The sequence below is a fragment of the Grammomys surdaster genome, unplaced genomic scaffold (genome assembly GCF_004785775.1).
Source record: "Grammomys surdaster isolate TR1022 unplaced genomic scaffold, NIH_TR_1.0 136, whole genome shotgun sequence".
Lineage (NCBI taxonomy): Eukaryota > Metazoa > Chordata > Mammalia > Rodentia > Muridae > Grammomys > Grammomys surdaster.
The window spans coordinates 14,528,997-14,548,774 of NW_021604594.1; the positions used below are offsets into that span (position 1 = coordinate 14,528,997).

Below are 19,778 nucleotides of genomic sequence, written 5' to 3' on the forward strand. Positions count from 1 at the left end.
CAGGAAACTGTGCACCCTAGTCTGACTTGAACTTTACTGTGCACAGCAACCATCCTAAAGAGCTTGTTTACCAAGCAGTTCCCAGATTTTACCCAATCTGATAATGCTAACAGCAGAGAGGGACTGAAGCATTGGCCAGTGGGCAAGCCCACTGTTGAGGCTGGTATACTCTGTTAAGCAGCACATCACACAGGAACACCATTCCATTCAAATCCATCTAGATTTCAGAAACAGCCTGCTCTTTACATAATAAAGACATACTCCCCTTTCTCTTTAATGGAATGTATTCCACCAGATCCTGTATTATTCCTGCTAATTAAGAATGTCACTGGAAATAACGCATAGGCTTTTCTTCTATCCTTTGCCAAAAAGAGTATATGTTATCAATAACTTAAAAATGTATACTGGACTTTCATTTAGAAATAAAGGTAGAGCCGGGCGGTGGTGGCGCACGCCTTTAATCCCAGCACTTGGGAGGCAGAGGCAGGCGGATTTCTGAGTTCAAGGCCAGCCCAGTCTACAGAGTGAGTTCCAGGACAGCCAGGGCTATACAGAGAAACCCTGTCTCGAAAAAAAACAAAAAACAAAAAACAAAAAAAAAACAAAACAAAAAAAGAAATAAAGGTAGAGAGATCAAGGAGCACAAACTTCAACCCCTTCAAAAACTTAGGTTTCTTCAATCAAAATCTCACCTATTTCTCACTTTTGTCAATCAAATCATCTATAAATGTAGGAGAAAAACCTTAGAAAAGCAACCACTTAAAGAAAAGGCTTCTGTGTATTTAAACATAGCTATAAGCGCTATCAGCATCCTAACAGACATTAAACTATCTCAGGTTAAAATTTAGACAGCAAGCTAGGCATGTTGGGAAATGCCATTAATCCTAGCACAGACAGAGTAGGTAGACCTCTGTGAGGGTGAGGTCAGTTTGGTGGACACAAGTTTCAAGACAGCCAATGTTACATAGTAAGATCTTATCTTTTAAAAAAGACAATGAATGAATAAATGAGACAGAAACAGAGAGAAGGGAAGGAGGGAGGAAGGGAGGGAGGGAAGGAGAAGAAGGAAGGGAAAGAAAGAAAGAAAGAAAGAAAGAAAGAAAGAAAGGAAGGAAGGAAGGAAGGAAGGAAGGAAGGAAGGAAGGAAGGAAAGAGAAAACTGTTTCAAACTGTATTAAGAAAGACAACACTGTTTTATAATTTATTATTCATTTATGGTTAGTGGTTACAGAAATGAATTAGAGTACCTAAAGTTGTTTTTGTAATTTAATCAATTTAAGAAAGTCATAGTGTAATATAAATTCTTTCTATTATTGTTTGAGACAAGGTATCTTAATTATGTATCCCTGATTGTTCTGGAACTAGATAGATTGGACTGGCCTTGAACTCACAGAGATCTAGCACCCTTCACTTGCTAAGCAGAAGTGATATCACACTAAGAAAAACAAATTTACAGAGAATTTGGCAGAATAATGCCAAAACTGAATTAATAAGAGATAAATATTGAAGAGGTAAGTAGCAGGATATTTTCCCACTACATTTGTAATAAAGCTCAGCGATTGGGCTGGATGAGAGGTAGGCCGAGTGAGGAGAGGAAGAGGAGAAGAAAGAGGAGGAGCGAGGAGGAGGGATGTAGCAGCCATGGAGAACCACCCGTGGGTCGATAACAATCCTGGGTAACCATTTATATCTTAAGGTTAGATATTGGGAAACAACTCTAATTGTGTGAGCAAATTGTTGATTGAACATTTCTAAATATATAAAGCCTCTGGATGATAATTAACCATTAGAGTCTCATTTCTACCGGGTACCGTGTGGGTGGCAAGATGGTCTGGGCACTGCCTAGCCTTGCAGAGACAGTGTGGAAGATTGGCAGAGCCATCTCCCACGTGCCAGTGCATCTGGCTGGTCAGAGCCGAGCGCTGCTCACGGCCTCAGGCCTTGTCTAGTCGGGAACACTGCTGGCCCCTCAAACAAGCCAAATTGGGTGCTGCTGTTTTAATTTTAATCGTAACAGGATAAAGCAAGGAAAGCACTTGTTTTTAGAGTACAAGGACCTAAGTTCCACCCAAGAGCCACATAAAAAAGGCATGGTGGCATGCACATATAATTCCAGAGCTGAGGAGGTGGAGACAGGCAAATCCCTGGGGCTGTCTGGCCACAATTAGCCTATTAAGTAAACTCCAGTTTTAAGGAGAGAGACTCTGTTGCAAAGAACAAGGTGATGGCACCTGAGGAATTAATGACACAGGGTGACCTCTGGTTCCCCCAACACCCACACAAACACACAGGTACACTAAGTAAATAAATGTACAAGAAGCAAAAAGAAAGCACTTTCTTTCCGAAAGCACAGGAAAGAATACACTTATGTATGCAAACATACCTTTGGGGGTATACATGCCTTGCTGCATAGAGCCTCCAGGTTCAAAAACAGGAGCCTTAAAGTCAGCTACGGCAGATAAAACTGATTCAAAGCTGTAACTTCCAGGAATAATGCCACTTTTGGGGTTGGGATTTTCTGGGATATGATGTATGTGTCAAGAAAAAAACATATCAATGACTAGCACCAACTTCAGTCTACAAATTACTCAGTTCAAATTCATTTTACCAAAATAGAAAATGACTGGCTGTAATGTATAATGCTGGCCACAAGAGGGCAACATAATAGTATTAACCTTATTGCAGTTTTAAATCTAAGAGCCAAATAATGAAATGGCCCTAAGTATACTGCCCCCCCACCCAAATAAATTGATTAAATTTAAATGAGAGGAAAGCAATTTCAATTATGTCCTGAAAAAATATACTGTATCCTTCTTCAGGAAACCAGAAAGAATACACTAAAACTTACCACAGATTTGTAGGAGTAAAGGTTACTTTTCTAAAAGCAAAATTTCCACTAAATAAAAACAAGTGGGTTCAGGCAAAGAGTAACCATCAAGCCCCAAAGACTCTGCCCTATTTCATATTAAGGCATATAATTCTTAAACTAAAGACAAATTTTAGAAAATTTTTTTGCTCTGTAATAACACTGATAGTCTGTAACTGTTTGAAGAAATCTTCAAAGGAAGCTGAGGCTAGAGCTCAGGCACTTGCCTGGTACATTCAAGACCCTAGAGTTAACCTTTCTCACTGCAATGGGGTTAGGGCTTGCTACTGCCAGGCAATACTGAACTGATGCTACAAAATCTTCAAAGTGGTTAAGAAAAAAATATTCTAAATGATACACACATACTAACTTTAGTCAGATATTGTCACCATACACTAACACTAAGATTTTAAGGTTTCATTACCTTGCCACTATGATGGATGGTATCAGCCTGTAATGGCAGTATTTGGCAGGCAGAAGCAGGATGACTAAGCCAAGTTCAAAGCAGGCCAGCCCCTGGTCCACACTGTAACTTTCAGGCCAAGCAGGGCTATACAGTGAGATCCTACCTCAAAAATGTCAGCATTAAAAAAAAAAAATGTTTAATGTATTTAAAGGGAGTGGGGCTGGATAGATATTCCAGTGGGTAAAAGCAGTGAATCTAAGTTTGGTTCCCAATACCTACAGAGTGATTCACAACCATCCGTAACTCTAGTTCCAGGGGAAATGACACCTTCTTCTGACCTCTGCCAGGAATACATGCATGCAAGCAAACATCCATACAAATAAAATAAATATTTTTTTAATTAAAAAAAACTACTACTGAATATTCAGTTCTATCCCAGGGACCATGCTTCCAGTAGCTAGAGGACAATTCATAAACTTGGAAATTCTTTAAGACTGATTCTAACAAAAATCATGGGAATATTTAAACCCCGATAGTGGTAATTATAAAGACTCTCTAAGCTCTATGCACTCCAGCCTAGCTACATAAGGAAAGAAGACAGGGGTCCCATTTACAATATACCCAGCTTCCTCACCCTAATGCTGTTATGCGAGACTTAGGTCCTATGTGTCCAGAACTGTCAGTTCTGAGGTCAACCCTGAAGTCTAAGAAAATCTTCCTGAAGGACAGTGAGGTATGGCAATCATACCACCTGTCCTGAACACATCTTTCAGCAAATAACTAATATTTTTCTTATTCTATATATTTTCAAGCTTAAAAAAACTTTTAAAATCTGAGATATTTTTAATCTACAAACATATTTGTTACCACAAGCACAAAATGACATTTTTAAAGGATATGAGGTCAAGCAGAGAGCTATGCGTCCTGTCATTCATACACAGCTGGGCTACCATTTCTGCCCTGAGAATCTCATCATCAGACATCCCTAAAATTATTAAAAATAGAATTAACCTATATAGAGATACATTATAAAGCAATCACCACATATTTTATTACGATGTTCTACAAAATGTGAAATGTCTTAAGAGTAAAAACTCCAAGTCCCAAATTGAACAGCAGATTCTCTGCCGTTATATTGTAGCTTCAGTAAGCAAAGGATTTTTTAAAAGACTATTCTAAACCATGTATAAACTGCACATGTCAAGATTTTAAAAGTACATTTGAATATATCCACATCCTTTTTATTTTTCAATAAACAAGGTACTAGCAGGGGGCTAGGAGAAGAGAAAGAAACAGGACTTAATACCAGTGTTTATTAGATTACCTAGGTGTAATCGCAGACTCAAAAGAATGACAAGGAAGGTGAGCGCGCCCTCCAGCATCGACCGCTCGTGCTCCACATCAAGCACCAGATTGTGGTGCTGTGACGCCATGGTCAGTAAGTCCACCACCTTAAATCTGGAAGAGAAATATTGCAAATACATTTTTAGAAAATAAAACAAAACTAAGTCAAATTCCATATACTTCCTACCTTAGTAAGCATACACTTACCTTTCAAAGACAGACGATATAAAGTAATCTGGGTCAAGTCTAGAAGCACAGACCTTTAAAAAACACAAGGAAAGCTTTATTTCTCACATTCAGTTTTGCTTTGTATTAGTCAGGCTTTTAGATTTTCTGTATCTTCTACTTCTACAAGCCATGAGACACACAAAACAAAGATTCAAAGACTAGTAAAAGATATTAATAATAGCTGTGGAGAGTGAATTCTCAATAATAGAAAACTTATTTAGGAATACAGCCCCACACAAGCAGCCATCCACTTCACCTAACTGACATACAAATACAGTATTCCCAAGCCGTCAATAAATCTAAGGCTGAAACTAGCACAAGTAGGTACAGCCCCTATGCCACAAAGCCTGCCAGAACTACTTAAAGTAGAACGTCCTCCATTCTGGCTTGTCTTTCCTAGAGACACTCTCCGAATGGTGCTTGCCGGGGCTTTCTCCTGGCTCCTGTTTCTGCCTCCTGATGGTTGTTCCCTTGTGGCCCATATGGTACAGCATTCTTCCTCTGGGAAATTAAGTACTATATTCTCTCTTGATGAACTAACTTCTCCCATCACCACTGTCACCTCTGTAAATTAAGATACCAGGCACATCAAGGCACTCCCAAAGCACAACCTCTGGCATCCCAACTGGCTCACCTGTAATAAGTAAATGTCTGGATCAATCATGGAGTTACAGAAATGAGACTGGACATAGGTCATGGCCTGTCCTTTGATTTGCAGACCATTTCTTACCCACATGTTACTGTGAATTTCAGCAAGACTAGCCTAATGAAAAAATGAATTAGAAAATATATCATCTAAATTCAATAAAATCATATTATATTAAGCAATCATTTAAAGTATTTTTACTTAATCATAATATAAACTTAGCATTCTGCTCAGCATTAGACATTCAGTTTAAATATACTTTTTTTAAATTTTTGCTTTTGTTTTTAGGACAGGGTCTCAATATGGAGATACATACATCCTAGGCTGATCACAAAAAATTACTATGCACCTCAAGTTGGCCTCTGTCCCACTATATAGGCTTATTTTTAAGTATCCAAACAAATGACTATATTTTATATAACTCTCCTCTTTGAAGTGTATGAATGAGCTAGTTTTCCACTATGGCTTCTGGATATATTCATAAAAACCTCAATGGAATCTTTTTGAAAAAACAGTGCTTACTTTCATTCTATTTTTCCTGGAATCCCTGCCCTACCCAAAACAAAACAAAACAAAAACATATATAATGCTTAAAATAAATGAGTATAAAACAAATCTAATTGGTCAAAAAGTCTTTAATGCAACCTAACTCAGCTTTCAATCTAGAAAACCATCTTACAAATAACTGGAAATAAAATGATCAGACTAGAGAAATTGTTCTTACTCTATCAGAGTTTAATTCTATCAAAAATCAGATTAGAGAAATCGGTCTTGCTCTATTAGAACTTAATTCTTTATGTCCATCATTAACTAAAACTACAAGAGGCTGAGTTAACAACGAAATCCCATTCCAAATGTTTTAGAAGCCTTAATACATACTTGAATTTGGAGTGGGTGAATCATTAGTTTCATTAACATTTCCTGATCCGGTAAAAGTGAATCCAAATCTAGTTCTTGACATTTCACAGCCTAAAAATCCATGATTAAAAAGTTAGTAATTCAATAATCTCCCCCAAATTATAAATAACATCAACAAGAGAATTCCTTAAGAAAGCCTCACCTTACTCAAAAACATAGCATAGTAACGGTGCAGCGGCAGGTGAAAGGTGACTTGGTTAGGAGCTGGCTGGAGTAAACAAAATCCACAAGTCAAAGAGTGTTTAGCACAGGTTTCAAGGTTTTAGACATTGTAACACAGTCTCACCTACATTAATTCCTATACTGGTTTTTTTAATCAATACAATCTTAGAACCATAGCTTTGAAAAGACCATCTCAAAAGTAACTTCTCAAGTTTCAAACACCAAAGTAGATAGAGTAAGTCTTGAACTCATCAATATATATGTAGTTATAAAAATACAGACAGATACAGATATATTCTGTATGTATGTATGTATGTGTATATATATACATATACACACATGTATATGTGTGTATATGTATATATATACACACACACATATATATATGGAATATATATAATATATAATTATATTATATATATTACATATACATATATGTATAGGAATATATTTTTTTTTTTTCCTATCTATGCTCCTACATTCTGCTTAGTTAACCCTGGGAAGAAAGAAGCACCCAACATGAATAAGCCTACACCCAACTCTTGCTTTTTAAACACTGTTCTGCATTAGAAGTTGACAGGTAGCTTTACAGACCCCAGGAAAGGAAAGGAATCCTGAAATTTATGTAAAATAACCCTAAACATCCAAAGGGACAGAAACATGGGAGTATTCAAAAAGGGTAGAACATAACAGAACACAAAGAGCAACTTGAAGGGGCTCTCACTGGGGCCCCATCCATACACCTCTCTGAGATAAGGATGAACCAAACACAGCACAGCACTCAAACTGAAACACCATGAACCGTATCATACAAAAATAAGTTAATGAACAGAAAAAACTGAACGAGAACAAAGAAATATCTGCATAGCTTCAAGGTGTGTCCTCACAAAATATCTTATCAGTTACATTGAGAAAAAGAACAACTCTATGCTGAAAAAGCCCAGCAGGCATCACACTGAGTGATCAAAATGAACAAACACGGCGACAAACACTACATTGAATTAGATGCAATGAAAGCCTCCAACACTCTTTATGATATTCCTGGAAAATATACATAGTCTGAATTTAATCGTGATGCAAACTTAAACTGGGGAACATTCTACAAGATAAATAATATATATCTTTCAAAAATGCCACAGTCTGGAAAGATAAACATTGAGAAAAATGTTCTAGAAACAGATCTGAGACAAGATAATAAAATTCTCCAAGTGATTCTGGACCTCATCATTTTTCTATGAAAAAACATCATTGAGAATTAAAGAGAGAGTCAGTGAAGTGTACATGAGAACTGAGTCCTAGTCCTCTAGAAATTCCGGAGGGGGCAGGAACAAGCATCCTGTTGTGTCCTTATAATCCCAGCACTGGGAAGAGAAAGGCAGATCGTTAGGGTTAACCAATCAGCCTGAGCTACTGAGTGAGCCGTATGTCAATGAGAGAGAGTCTGCTCAAAAACAAAGTGAACAGGTCCGAATCAATGATACTCAAAGTAGTCTGTGACATCCACAGGCAATACCACATATATGAATGCCCCCCTCCAAAAAAATCAATAAGCAGCTATTATGACATAAATGACTTCTAAGAATTAGATGCTTAAAATACATGAATGATTATAAACGTGTATTTTGGTTATATAAGTAAATATTCTAACTTATTTATAGTGACTGTTATACTAAAGTTTTGAGCAGTAATGGGGATAAAATCAGTAACTCAGAAGATTCCAGAAAAGAAAGTTCTTTGTATTCCTCACTTTTCAGTAAATTTCTGACAGTGTCAAAGTGTTTTTCAGAAAAGCAAACTGAGCACAAAGATGCCAGAATGAAATCTGTAACTTTGTATGCTTAGCTCATTTTTTTTTTTAAAAAAAAGGAAGAAACAGAACAATTCACCTCCTTACACAACAAATATACAACAGGGGTCCCGCCTGCCCAGGGTTCAGAACTTATTAAATTCAGGGTTGGACAACTGGCGAGGACTGTCTGGAGTTTCCTCTGTACTCAACATGTTCTGAGCCGCCTCTAAGAGAAGGTGCTTCTGATAGGAGGAATGACTTCCTCAATGCCAACAGAGTGCCCTGTGCCAACTCTCTGTTCTTTACTAATAAAGAACACCTTTGTTCAAGCTTCCACTTTCTATCAAGAACACTGCCCAAATAATAAAGTTGGAATATTCTTTGTATTAACCACTTCTGCCCCATTCATATTTGTGCCACGACTCTTACTTCATAACTGCCACTGAAGCTGTCACTCCACAACACATATACACTTAAGATGGAGAAGGCATGCCTCTGTCCTCTAGGACATAAGCAAACACAATTAAGGTGCTCTGCAGTTTCCTAAATGTCAAAGAATTAGCCATCCCATTCCCATCAGCTCTGGGAAGTCTTTATGGCACTAATTCTTCTACTCTAACCCCATGAAAAGATACTCATAATCTTCCATGTTAAATGAAATCTAACAGTTTTTCCTTAAATGCTTTCATATGTGCCCAAAACCAGACATACCTAGACAGCTTAGAGATGCAGTTCAGCAGTATAACACTTGCATAGCATGCACAAAGTTCTGGGTTCAATCCCCAACACAATAAATTTTTATGCATGTTTTCATAAAATATATTTACATAAACATACCTCATCTACAAAGTTAATAGCATCAAACCAATCTTGAAGAGCTTCAAGGCAGTATCTTACAACATTTCGGGTATACTCTTGAGTTTCCTTTAAAAAAAATTATGTAAATTTCATGGTACATAAACATGTATATTTCCAACATTAAATTACATGTTATAGTAAGCACTGCATATTTAGTAAAATTCATACATTTTCAATATAACCTCTACATTTTGTTACAAGAAGCCATTGCTTCATGAACTAAAAGTAGCAACCAATGACAAATATAAAAATTACAGAATACAATGTGCTTGCTTCTACATAATCCTTGAAGTAAAGCTGGAAAATACTTTAAATAGATTAAATGAAGGTTCCATTTCAATGCCCACTCCAAAAAATACTACAAATTCAGTAATATTATTATTCAGTAAATACAGAGTCTCTTCAGTGATGATGAAAAAGTATCAAAAATAAATAATGGTGTGGTTAGAAATCACTGGCAATGGACTTAAAATGTCACTTAACTGCTAACCTGAAAATAGTTAAAGAGCAATTTTCTATGAAAACTATACACAATAGAAAGGAAGGATAAAACATATATATGCTATCATTAGTCTGTAATATCTCAGCTTGGAAAAAGAAACACCGTGAACCATTTGCAGTATAAGAACTCTAAAAAGTAACTACAATATTTTATTTATGATAAAATAAATTCACTCAAAGAGTTAAGTTTTAAGTTAACAGAAGATGTAAATCTAAAGGCTGTTGTCAAAAAGTGTGTGTGTGTGTGTGTGTGTGTGTGTGTGTGTGTGTGTGTGTGTACCCATACACCTGGAATAAAAAATCTCTCTCCCTTCCCTCTAAAAGAATGTGTAGTTTCCATGGCATACTGGAGGTCAGAATTGTAAGTAAATGGTTCCTTTGGAGGATAACGAAAATGTTCTATAATTAGTGTGGTGTTGTTGCAGAACTTGAAAATACATTATAAACCACTGAACTATCTAATTTAAAATGGTTAGAACAACAAATTTTATCTAAATTAAGAGAATTATGAAATGTATTCTGGGAACCAATGTATAACATGAAAGCAAATGTAGCATCAATTTCAAGTAGGTCAACCTAATCAGCTACCTGTATAAACTACCTGTGCCTTTAAAAAACACAGGCAAATTCCTTCTTTCCTTTTTTTTTGAGACATAGTCTCATATATCCCAGGATGGCCTTGAACTCCTAACTCTCTGCATCCAGCACACCACATTCCCCATTCAGCCTTCATTTCTCCTTTACCTTGCTCTTCTCCACGTCCTGTCACTTCTTCCATGACATTATCATATAGGTCCTCGCCTACTTTGCTGCCACCATCCAGTCCAAACATCACTTATCTGGTCACCTTGCCAACAGTCTCACTCTGTCCCAATCTATCCTGCATAAGATTTATCTTTATAAAAATATTATCTTAACACATTCTGCTTCCTATCTCTCACTGAAAAAAAATTTAATGACACTTAGAAGTTAATAAATAACCTATCTTAAACAAACTAAAAAGGAAGTTAATTCATACATATATAAACAAACTTTGAAGGTCCACAAGATGGTTCAGCAGGTAAATTGCTACCAAACCTGAGCAACTGAGTTCCTCCCCAAAGGTGGAAGGAAAGAACTGACTCCTGACTGCCACACCCTACTGTGATGCACTCATACACAGAACATCCCACAAGAATAAATAAGACAGACAGACAGACAGACAGACAGACAGACAGACAAAATAAAAAGGTAGGGTTTTGGGTTGTTTTTTTTTTTAAAAGAAAAAAAAAACTTTGAAAACCAAATATGCCACTTTCAGAATTTGGACACTCTGCTTTATGACTGAGCATAAGCCTAAGCAGCAAGAATCTACCACAGAACAATTTAACCAAAGATACTAAGAATGAATTTGAAGATGGCCTATGCCGGGCGGTGGTGGCACCTTTAATCCCAGCACTTGGGAGGCAGAGGCAGCCGGATCTCTGAGTTCGAGGCCAGCCTGGTCTACAGAGTGAGTTCCAGGACAGCCAGGGCTATCTAATTCCATATCTAAATACAGCATATCACAACACTGTGTCAATAAGATCATCTCTCCTCATCCTCCCACCTACACCCCCCACCCTAGTGTGCATACTGATAATACACCATTTATAACCCGCCACAAGTAACTTAAAATTTGTGAGTTTCTCCATCCTACCTCCCAGTGGTCATGAAGATAACAAATGAAATTATGCATATAAAATGTTTTATGTCTGTCTAGCACTAGATCTCATTAGCAGGTACTTGTATGCCCCAAGAGTCAAGGAGAGACTCACTAAGTCTGTGGTAACCTAAACTTGTCACCAGATGGGAACAATTATAGAAAGACAATAAAACATATGATCCATAACTTTGACATTACTCAATCCTTTACTTTTATATTTTATGATGAAGAATGTAGATACAAAATAGATGCTTAACTTTAAATAATATTGATTCTTCTAGTTTCTGTTTCTACACACTGACAGCACTGCTGCTGAAACAACTCTGGACACTCTCACTGAGAACAAAGGATAGCAGCTGGGTAAAGAGCCCAGTTCTAAAACCAGACAGATCTGCTTTCAGATTTAGCTGTGTTTTAAGTTGTGTGAATCAAGAAAGTTGTCTACTCTCTGAAGGACGTGGCTGACGCCATATACATCCTAAGAGGTGCCATGAGGGCTGGATGAAAGTGTCTATACACTGCCTAGTGCAGCAGCATCTAGTATCATCTTGATGTTCATCAAGAAAACATCTCATCTAGAAACCGGATGCCTCTTTAACTGAAAAGTTGCTCTCTCAGTCACTGCAAAGACTACAGAAGAAATTCTAGAGGCCTGTTTACTCACTGTCTTCTATACCTCTTAATGGATTAAGGGGACACATATATAGATAAGCATACTACAATTCTGGCCTTCAGCGATAAAAACTAAGCCATTGATCAGACCAATAATTGCTCACTATCACAGAGATGAACATAAATCTAGCTTCATAATCCAAACTCATCACCAAGCAAAACTGTCAAAATGATCTACCTAAAACTGTAACCTCCTTATGTCAGCCTTACCTTCCTGAGTCAGTTCTACTGGCTTATTTTATTGGCTTATAAGACTGTATGGAGTAATACATTCTACTGGGTCTCCTCTCCCTGCCTTCTCATGGTTCATGTCTCACCTTGATCTCATTGACTGCCTAGTGATGAATACCATCTATGTGCCAAAGGATTTAAAGTTTACACCCTCAGCCCAGCTAAACACCACTGCCCTTTCATTGTTTCCATTTGGACATCTCAAACATCTCTAACAAGTAAGTGGTTTCTCCAAGCTCATCTTCCTATCCCTCTTTTCCTCCTCTGTGCCCATTATCCAATAGTCAAGTCTTCTCAGCAAAAACATACACCAAGCCTATCAATTCTTCTTCTAAAATACATATTGAATACTCAAAATATATATATCTTGAATATGACAATTCCATGCTTAAAGATCTCACATTTAGACTATCATCATGGCATCTTCTAAATGAATACTAGGATTTGCAGAGTAAAAGGTGACATTTTGGTTCACATGTACACCAGCTATCATCTCAAATGTCTACCTTTTTATTTTTTAAGATTTTTTTTTTATTATTTTTAGTTATGTGTAAGTGTGTCCCTCCATATGAATGCAGGGGCCCTCAGAAGCATCTATTCCCCTGGAGCTGGACTTACAGACTGTTATGAGCTGCCTGATGTGGGGTGAGAACCAAACTCAGGTCTTCTAGAAGAGCAGCAAGTGCTCTTAACCTCTTAGATTAAAAGAAGAAAAAAAGAAAAAAGAAAAAATGTTTTGTTTTGGGTTTTGTTTTGTTTTGTTTTTCAAGACAGGGCTTCTCTGTGTAGCCCTGGCTGTCCTGGAACTCACTCTGTAGACCAGGCTGGCCTCGAACTCAGAAATCCGCCTGCCTCTGCCTCCCAAGTGCTGGGATTAAAGGCATGCGCCACCACCGCCTGGCCTGAAAAAATGTTTTTTAATAATGAGAGTAGTTAAATGTTATTTTTTAAGAAAACTTCAAATAGTGAGGTAGACCTAGTGAGGTACCCCGGCATGTGAAGTTGCTTGTGTCCAAGCTTGAGGGTGTAAGCTTGCTCTCCAGGACCCACATGACAAAAGGAGAGGAGACATTCCAGCAAACTGCCCTCTGACTTTAAGATGTGTGCCAGAGCGTGTACACGACCACACAGACTAAATTTAAAAGTGAACTAATTTGTCTAATCTTTAAAAACAAAAATACACAAATGTAAACCAGGTCCCCCTCAAAAAAGTCTGAAATACACATTTTATAAATAATGATCACAATGCTAAGCAGCACATTTCAAAGACATTCCTTTGGTGAGGTTTAAACTTTGTATTCATTGGTTAAAGTCTCCCCCTTTCCCAAAGCTCCCTCACCACCAATTTCCAGAGACCACCATCTTTTTCTCACTTCTAGAAGTCCTTTTTAAGAACCATAAGTGAAATATCCAGGAAACTGGCTTATCAAAACATCTTAACCTACCTACGCCTAGTATTTGTGTGTGTGTATGTAAATACATGTGCTAGACAAGAGCTCTACTACCATGTTACATCCTCTTTTATATATAAATCTAATCAGATCAAACTATTTTAAACTCTTCACAGATTTCTTTAATTAAAGCCAAGACTCTTCTATTCATCTACAAAACCCTGACTTGTAATCTGATTCCTCTCTCTCCAATGAACCCTATCTATGCTCTTGTTCAAGGCACAAATTCCCTCTACAGACAAACTCTCACAGGAGTTGGGTTTTTTTATCTACCTCCCCCATAACCACCACTAACCATCTTTTATTCTTCAAACATCTGGTTCTTTCATATTCTTTTTTCAGAAAAACCTTCTCTGATTTTCAGATTTAACCTGCTTTTCTCTCCCACAGTAAGATAAGAGGTGTTAGTTTGCTACAGAGCATAGTAACAGATTAAATTCATAGGTTTACCCTGTCCGTGAGAAGCATGTCTATTTGGTTCAATGCTAACATACCTTAGATGTAGACAGTACCTAACAAACCTTTATTTTGAGTAAATGGGCAGACAAGCCTTACACTATGTGGCAGCTTTTAAATAAATTCTACAGATGAGATTAGACAAGGAACTATGCTCACACAGGGATGGTTTTGATCAAAGGTCATTAAGCTTGAGGCTTACCGACATTTTTAAAAGTGCTTCACTTTTCTAATAGTGCTTCACTCTAGCTAGAATCACCACTCCGACTCAACTGAGTATCAATCAATCAAAATCCCTTAACAGTGGGGCTTAGACGTGTGTATGCTTTGTTGTTGTTGTTTTTACTTTCCAGATAACTTTCCATGCAAGGGGAGCACTGGGCCAAGGTACGACGGTGAGAAAGCATATGCTCCAAATGAGGAAATGGGGGAGTTGGGGGCTCACCTGCACCAAAGCTTAGAAACAAAAAAAGGAACAATCGTCAACCACAGCATGGAGGTGGTTTACGAGGATGAATTATAAATGTAAGCTAAGGCAAACTATAGAGATCCTTCAATCATTTAAGATACCATTAAAAGACACGAAGAATACAGAATGAAATATAATGTGAACAAGTAATTTAAAAAAAAAACTAATAGCAAAAGCTGTCATAGTAATACGGATCTGTAGTCCCAGCATTGGGAAGCTAAGACAGGAAGATCATGAGTTAGAGACTTAAGAGTAAAAACTATTGTCAAAAATAAAAACAAAATCTAATGAAGCAGAGTAACTGAGATTTATCTAAGTTTTTTTAATACACTGAAGTCCCTAGCATTAAAGACATACATATTCATTCATTCATATTCTCTCTCTCTCTCTCTTTCTCTCTCTCTCTGTCTTCCTTTCTCTGTTCTTTTATCTCTATCATCGTACTCCACCTCCCTCTCCCTCCCCCCTCACTCAAACACACACACACACACACACACACACACATGATTATTAAATTTGAGAAATTTTACATGCTTAAAAAAATCATCATGAATAATATGACCTTTTGAAATTTGAAATTAGACTACACTAAGTTGAAGACATCTGAATTTAGAAAATAGGTAATTCATAGGAGAAAACAGACTCAAAAAAAGCTACTGAAAGAAACACATAAATGTAAAGGATAGATGGGAAAAAAACTCATTATTATCTGTAAGGAAAAGCTCATCTTCCTACCCATTTCTGTTTCATCTTATTTTGTTTTATTTATACAAGGATTTAAGAAAAGAAATTGACACAAGTCTCAAATAGATTTTCATGGCTGACCTAGTAGCCGCTTGTAAAGTGTAAGAACCAAGGCTAAAACACTGGCTTCAACAAATCCCTCCTATAACCCCTATCTAGAGACTTAGCACGGTGGGCACACCTTTAATCCCAGCACTCAGGAGGTACAGACAGGCAGAACTCTGTGAGTTCCAAGCCAGCCTGGGCTACACAGCAAGCTCCAGGCCACTCAAGGATATGTAGTGAGGTCTACAGAATCGTTACTGATACAGGCTAAAAGACTGAGCTTCATGAGGTTAGACATCAAAATCTTCATGAAATCCCTAGTTTAACTGATTTAGAGAATTCTTCCTGATGTCTAAAGACTTCTTAAACTAATGCCTATGTATATAACAGCTTAGATTCTTAAAATTATAATCTTTAAATCAATCATGATAGCACACACCTATCAACATTTGAACAGCCTGAAGCAGGACTGAAAAATCAAGACCAGCGTGTGAGATAAGAGTTCAAGGCCAGTGTGGGCTATATAGCAAAACTGTGTAAAATTATAAACTTGTAAAACTGTCTTTATCTTTTCAAAGATACAAACTATTAGACAACCAAGAACAGTTAAAATGAAACAATAATGCTAAAAGTGGATTATTATGAAATGTCAACAACTACTCAAAACAGGGGCAGACCTGGGAAGGTCTGACGATTCATTTACATGAATTTCAGTTATGCCCAGGAAGAAAATATGTTGTTACAGGTAAGCTTCCACAAAGATGAATTTGAATTCAACTTGAAATCAAATTAAATACTGCACATTACATATGATATTTTCTCAGAATTTTTTAAGTCATTATTTTTAAAAAGCAGACATTAACAAAAATATTTCCAACATACCCTAACTTTACAATGTGATAAAAGCCCCCACATGGGCTGTGCGCAGGCTTCAAGCTCAGCAGCAAAGGCAGCGTAGTAGGTTTGAGACTCAAATTCCACATGCTCATTGAGCTCTCGCTTGTTCAGGTTCATACCTTGTAAAGAAGTAAAGCACATGTGCACTTTGTCAGACAGACACAAGTATGTGACTTCTTTCCCTATACTCAATATGTTTTAAGCAAGTAGCACCAATTACACAAAACACATATAAACTTACAATGAAATACAAAAACAACTGGCTCGTTTTTAAGAATTTTTTAATGCAACATTTCTAAGAAACATTTTATAAATGTCACAGACAAAATTTATTATTTTTATATAAGAAAATAAAAAACAATTTTAATTGTTGCTAGTCCAAATTGTTATAAATAGGTTACAAATTTGAGAAAATAGATTTTAAGTTTCTAAATCAATATTTTAATATACTACCAAAAAATGCACTCATTTCTTAATAAACCCTTGCTATGTTGCTATAAATAACATATTAAAGTTCTTACAAGTACTAATTAATTCAAATGATGAGACACCTGATTTATAACCTCATTATTTTTATTTTATTTTATTATAACCTTATTATAACCTTATTATTTTTATTTGTTCTTGATAATTTATTATTAGGTACTTTTGAACAAAAAAGAAAGATTAAATTCATACCTTGAAAGAAAGAAACAAAGTTCATCCATGTAACTAACAAGCCATGATCCTCCAAAAATCTCTTCGCCACACTTTGATGAGAAAGAATATTAATAAAATCACTAACAAGAGGCCAGTAGGTGTTATTCTTCAGTAAGGCTTCTCCACAGTTCACCACTACATGTAAACTGTTCTCTTCATCTAAAAAATCCCAAAAATCACTTTTTAAAAAAAAACTTCACTAACAATACAGAATTTATTACATACTTTAAAATCAGAATCAATTAAATCTTAACCCCAGCATACCATTTAAATCTGTTCAGATGCTAGATCAAGCTCTTCATTCTTAAAATAGAGGAGGGAATGTTTATCTCACAGGAATTAAACTAAGTGTTAACAGAAAGCACTGAACACACTGAGATATTATTTAACAATACTACATGCCCTTGCTACTACATCATTGCTGATACCTCACTAGCTATGTGCTTATAAAACCTTATTTTCTTGATTCTAATGATATATTTTTTGTTTCAGTCAAAAAATTATCACTAGGTTAATCTCATACTACCTTATCATTCAAGTCCACTGATTTCAAGTGGAACATATTAATTGCCTTCCTCTAGTCAAGAAGATGTAAATGTAATTTTTTGCCAAACAAAATATCTCAGAGATAAACACAGAAAAAACACTGAAACCTCTTTAACACCTCCTCTCTCAAAAATCCTCCAAGTTTAAATTATTTTTGGATTGAGGGGAATAGGCTGTATAAAAATTTCTGTCATTAACACAAGTTTTTAGTAAACTAGCTCTTTAACCTACTCTAACTTAAGAGCCTCCATTACCACTGTGAAACACACAGAATGTTCAAAGTCAGTACTATTTTCTAGTATATACTGAGGTATATAGTTACCAAAGTCCATTCTTCTCTGTTCATGCTAATTGTCCTTTTTAGCCTAATTATAGAATTTAAACAAAAAGTCTATGAACTAAGGAAATATGAATCAATATTGCAAAGAATAATATAAAACTAGATCATATGTTTTGAGATGCAATAAAAATAAATGCATGCAAATATGCAAGCTAAAAAAAACACTCAAGGCAGAAAAGTAATACTGTTTCACAGAGACACACTAGCTTTACTTAAAACAGGTTGAAAATTAAATTTACAAATGCAGTGTGTATAAGATGAAATACAATCAAGGCAACCACACTGTAAAAACATCTTGCCAAAAACACTGAAAGAGTGGAAAATGAGGATTGGCAAGACATGGAGCAGGGAAGCCAAGAAACAACCCTAGAAACATGAGTGCAATCCCTGGAATCCATACAAGGGGAGAAGAGAACTGATGCCACAAAGTTGTTCCCTGACCTCAACATGCACCATGAGTAACAATTTTCTTTTTTAATTTATGAGCTAGAAAATAAAAATGTACTTCTGTTTAAAGTTCAAATACAATGTATCAGTTTTAAATAATTCATTTTATCAGACTTTTCCACTAACCAAGTACTTGACAAACACATCAGTAAGGAGGGCCTGCATTAAACTTCTTTATTTCCACTAAATAAACTTTGTTTCCATTAAATTTATGTTTTAGTCCATGAAATTATTGAACTCTACTCTTACATTATACCAAATAAAACCAAGAGCCTTTACAAGCCAAGTTTGCCTGTTTCTCCTTAATTCCCAATGTAAGAATAAGAAAAAGCTAACTCCAATAGGGGAGAATTACCTACATCCAAAATTCTGAAGAAAAGCCCGACTAAAAACCTCTGTCAATGGTAATTGATGAGCCAGCAACACTGATGAGACAGTGTGCTATGATGTTGGGAATAACAAAATAAAAAATAAAATTTAGAATTGCTGTTCTATTTAATTGTAACTAGAGAATAAATAAGCTAAATTTAAAAAAAAAAAACATTTTCTCTAACACCACTTTAAATTTAACTGTTCTTGTGAAAAAACACCCTGTAATCTTAATAGAAATAAAGCAATTAAATTTCTTTTTTTATCCAAGCTGGTACTTTCCATATTAAAGATGTAAGGAGCAATGATTTGGGATTAAATGAAATGTACTCATCAAAAATACTTGTTGCCAGGTGGTGGTGGCACTCAGGAGGCAGAGGCAGGCAGATCTCTGTGAGTTCCAGGCCAGCCTAGTCTATGAAGTAAATTCTAGGACAGCCAGGGCTGCACAGAGAAATCTCATTTTAAAAAACAACAACAAACGAAACAAACAAAAAACTTGCTGAATACCTGAGGTCTGAGGTCAGGTATTCAACTAATCTTGGAGAATAAAGTGGTAAGATAAATTCTTCCTCCCCTAACCCACATACACACCTAAGAAGACAGAGTGGTAAGGCTATAAAAAGAGAAGTACACAGAGTCTTATAAACAAATGCAGCTAATTTAACATTCAAAAGCAGACTCTCCTGAGTAACATTTAAACTAAGAGCTATACTATGAAACATGAGTTAGGATTCATTATGCAAACTAGGGAAGAGAGAAAAAATAATGAGGCAAGGTTCCAAATCATGTAGACAAAGAATACAGGGGGCAGATGTATAAGCGAGGCCACAAAGCCCTATGCTTATGGTTTGGAGTTTATATGAAAAGTTGGTAAAGCCACTGGACTGGAATGAACAGTAAAAAGAGAATGTGGAGGCTGAAGAGATGGCTCAGTGATTAAGAACACTGACTGCTCTTCCAGAGGTCCTGAGTTCAATTCCCAGCAACCACATGGTGGCTCACAACCA

The 19,778-nt window shown here is 36.3% G+C and overlaps 1 protein-coding gene across 2 annotated transcripts in view; it reads right to left on the reverse strand.

The window, feature by feature from the left end:
- The window catches only part of Ubr3 (ubiquitin protein ligase E3 component n-recognin 3), a 145,784-nt gene that overhangs the window by 72,796 nt on the left and 53,210 nt on the right, over positions 1–19,778 (reverse strand). For both annotated transcript variants that reach the window (XM_028762877.1, XM_028762876.1), the window contains exons 9-18: positions 17,046–17,225; positions 16,353–16,486; positions 9,197–9,283; positions 6,551–6,616; positions 6,370–6,459; positions 5,479–5,607; positions 4,824–4,876; positions 4,597–4,730; positions 4,172–4,257; positions 2,384–2,525 (exon numbers count right to left, since the gene is read on the reverse strand). In XM_028762877.1, coding sequence (XP_028618710.1) covers positions 2,384–2,525; positions 4,172–4,257; positions 4,597–4,730; positions 4,824–4,876; positions 5,479–5,607; positions 6,370–6,459; positions 6,551–6,616; positions 9,197–9,283; positions 16,353–16,486; positions 17,046–17,225 — 1,101 coding nt within the window. The remainder of the gene's footprint in view (positions 1–2,383; positions 2,526–4,171; positions 4,258–4,596; positions 4,731–4,823; positions 4,877–5,478; positions 5,608–6,369; positions 6,460–6,550; positions 6,617–9,196; positions 9,284–16,352; positions 16,487–17,045; positions 17,226–19,778) is intronic.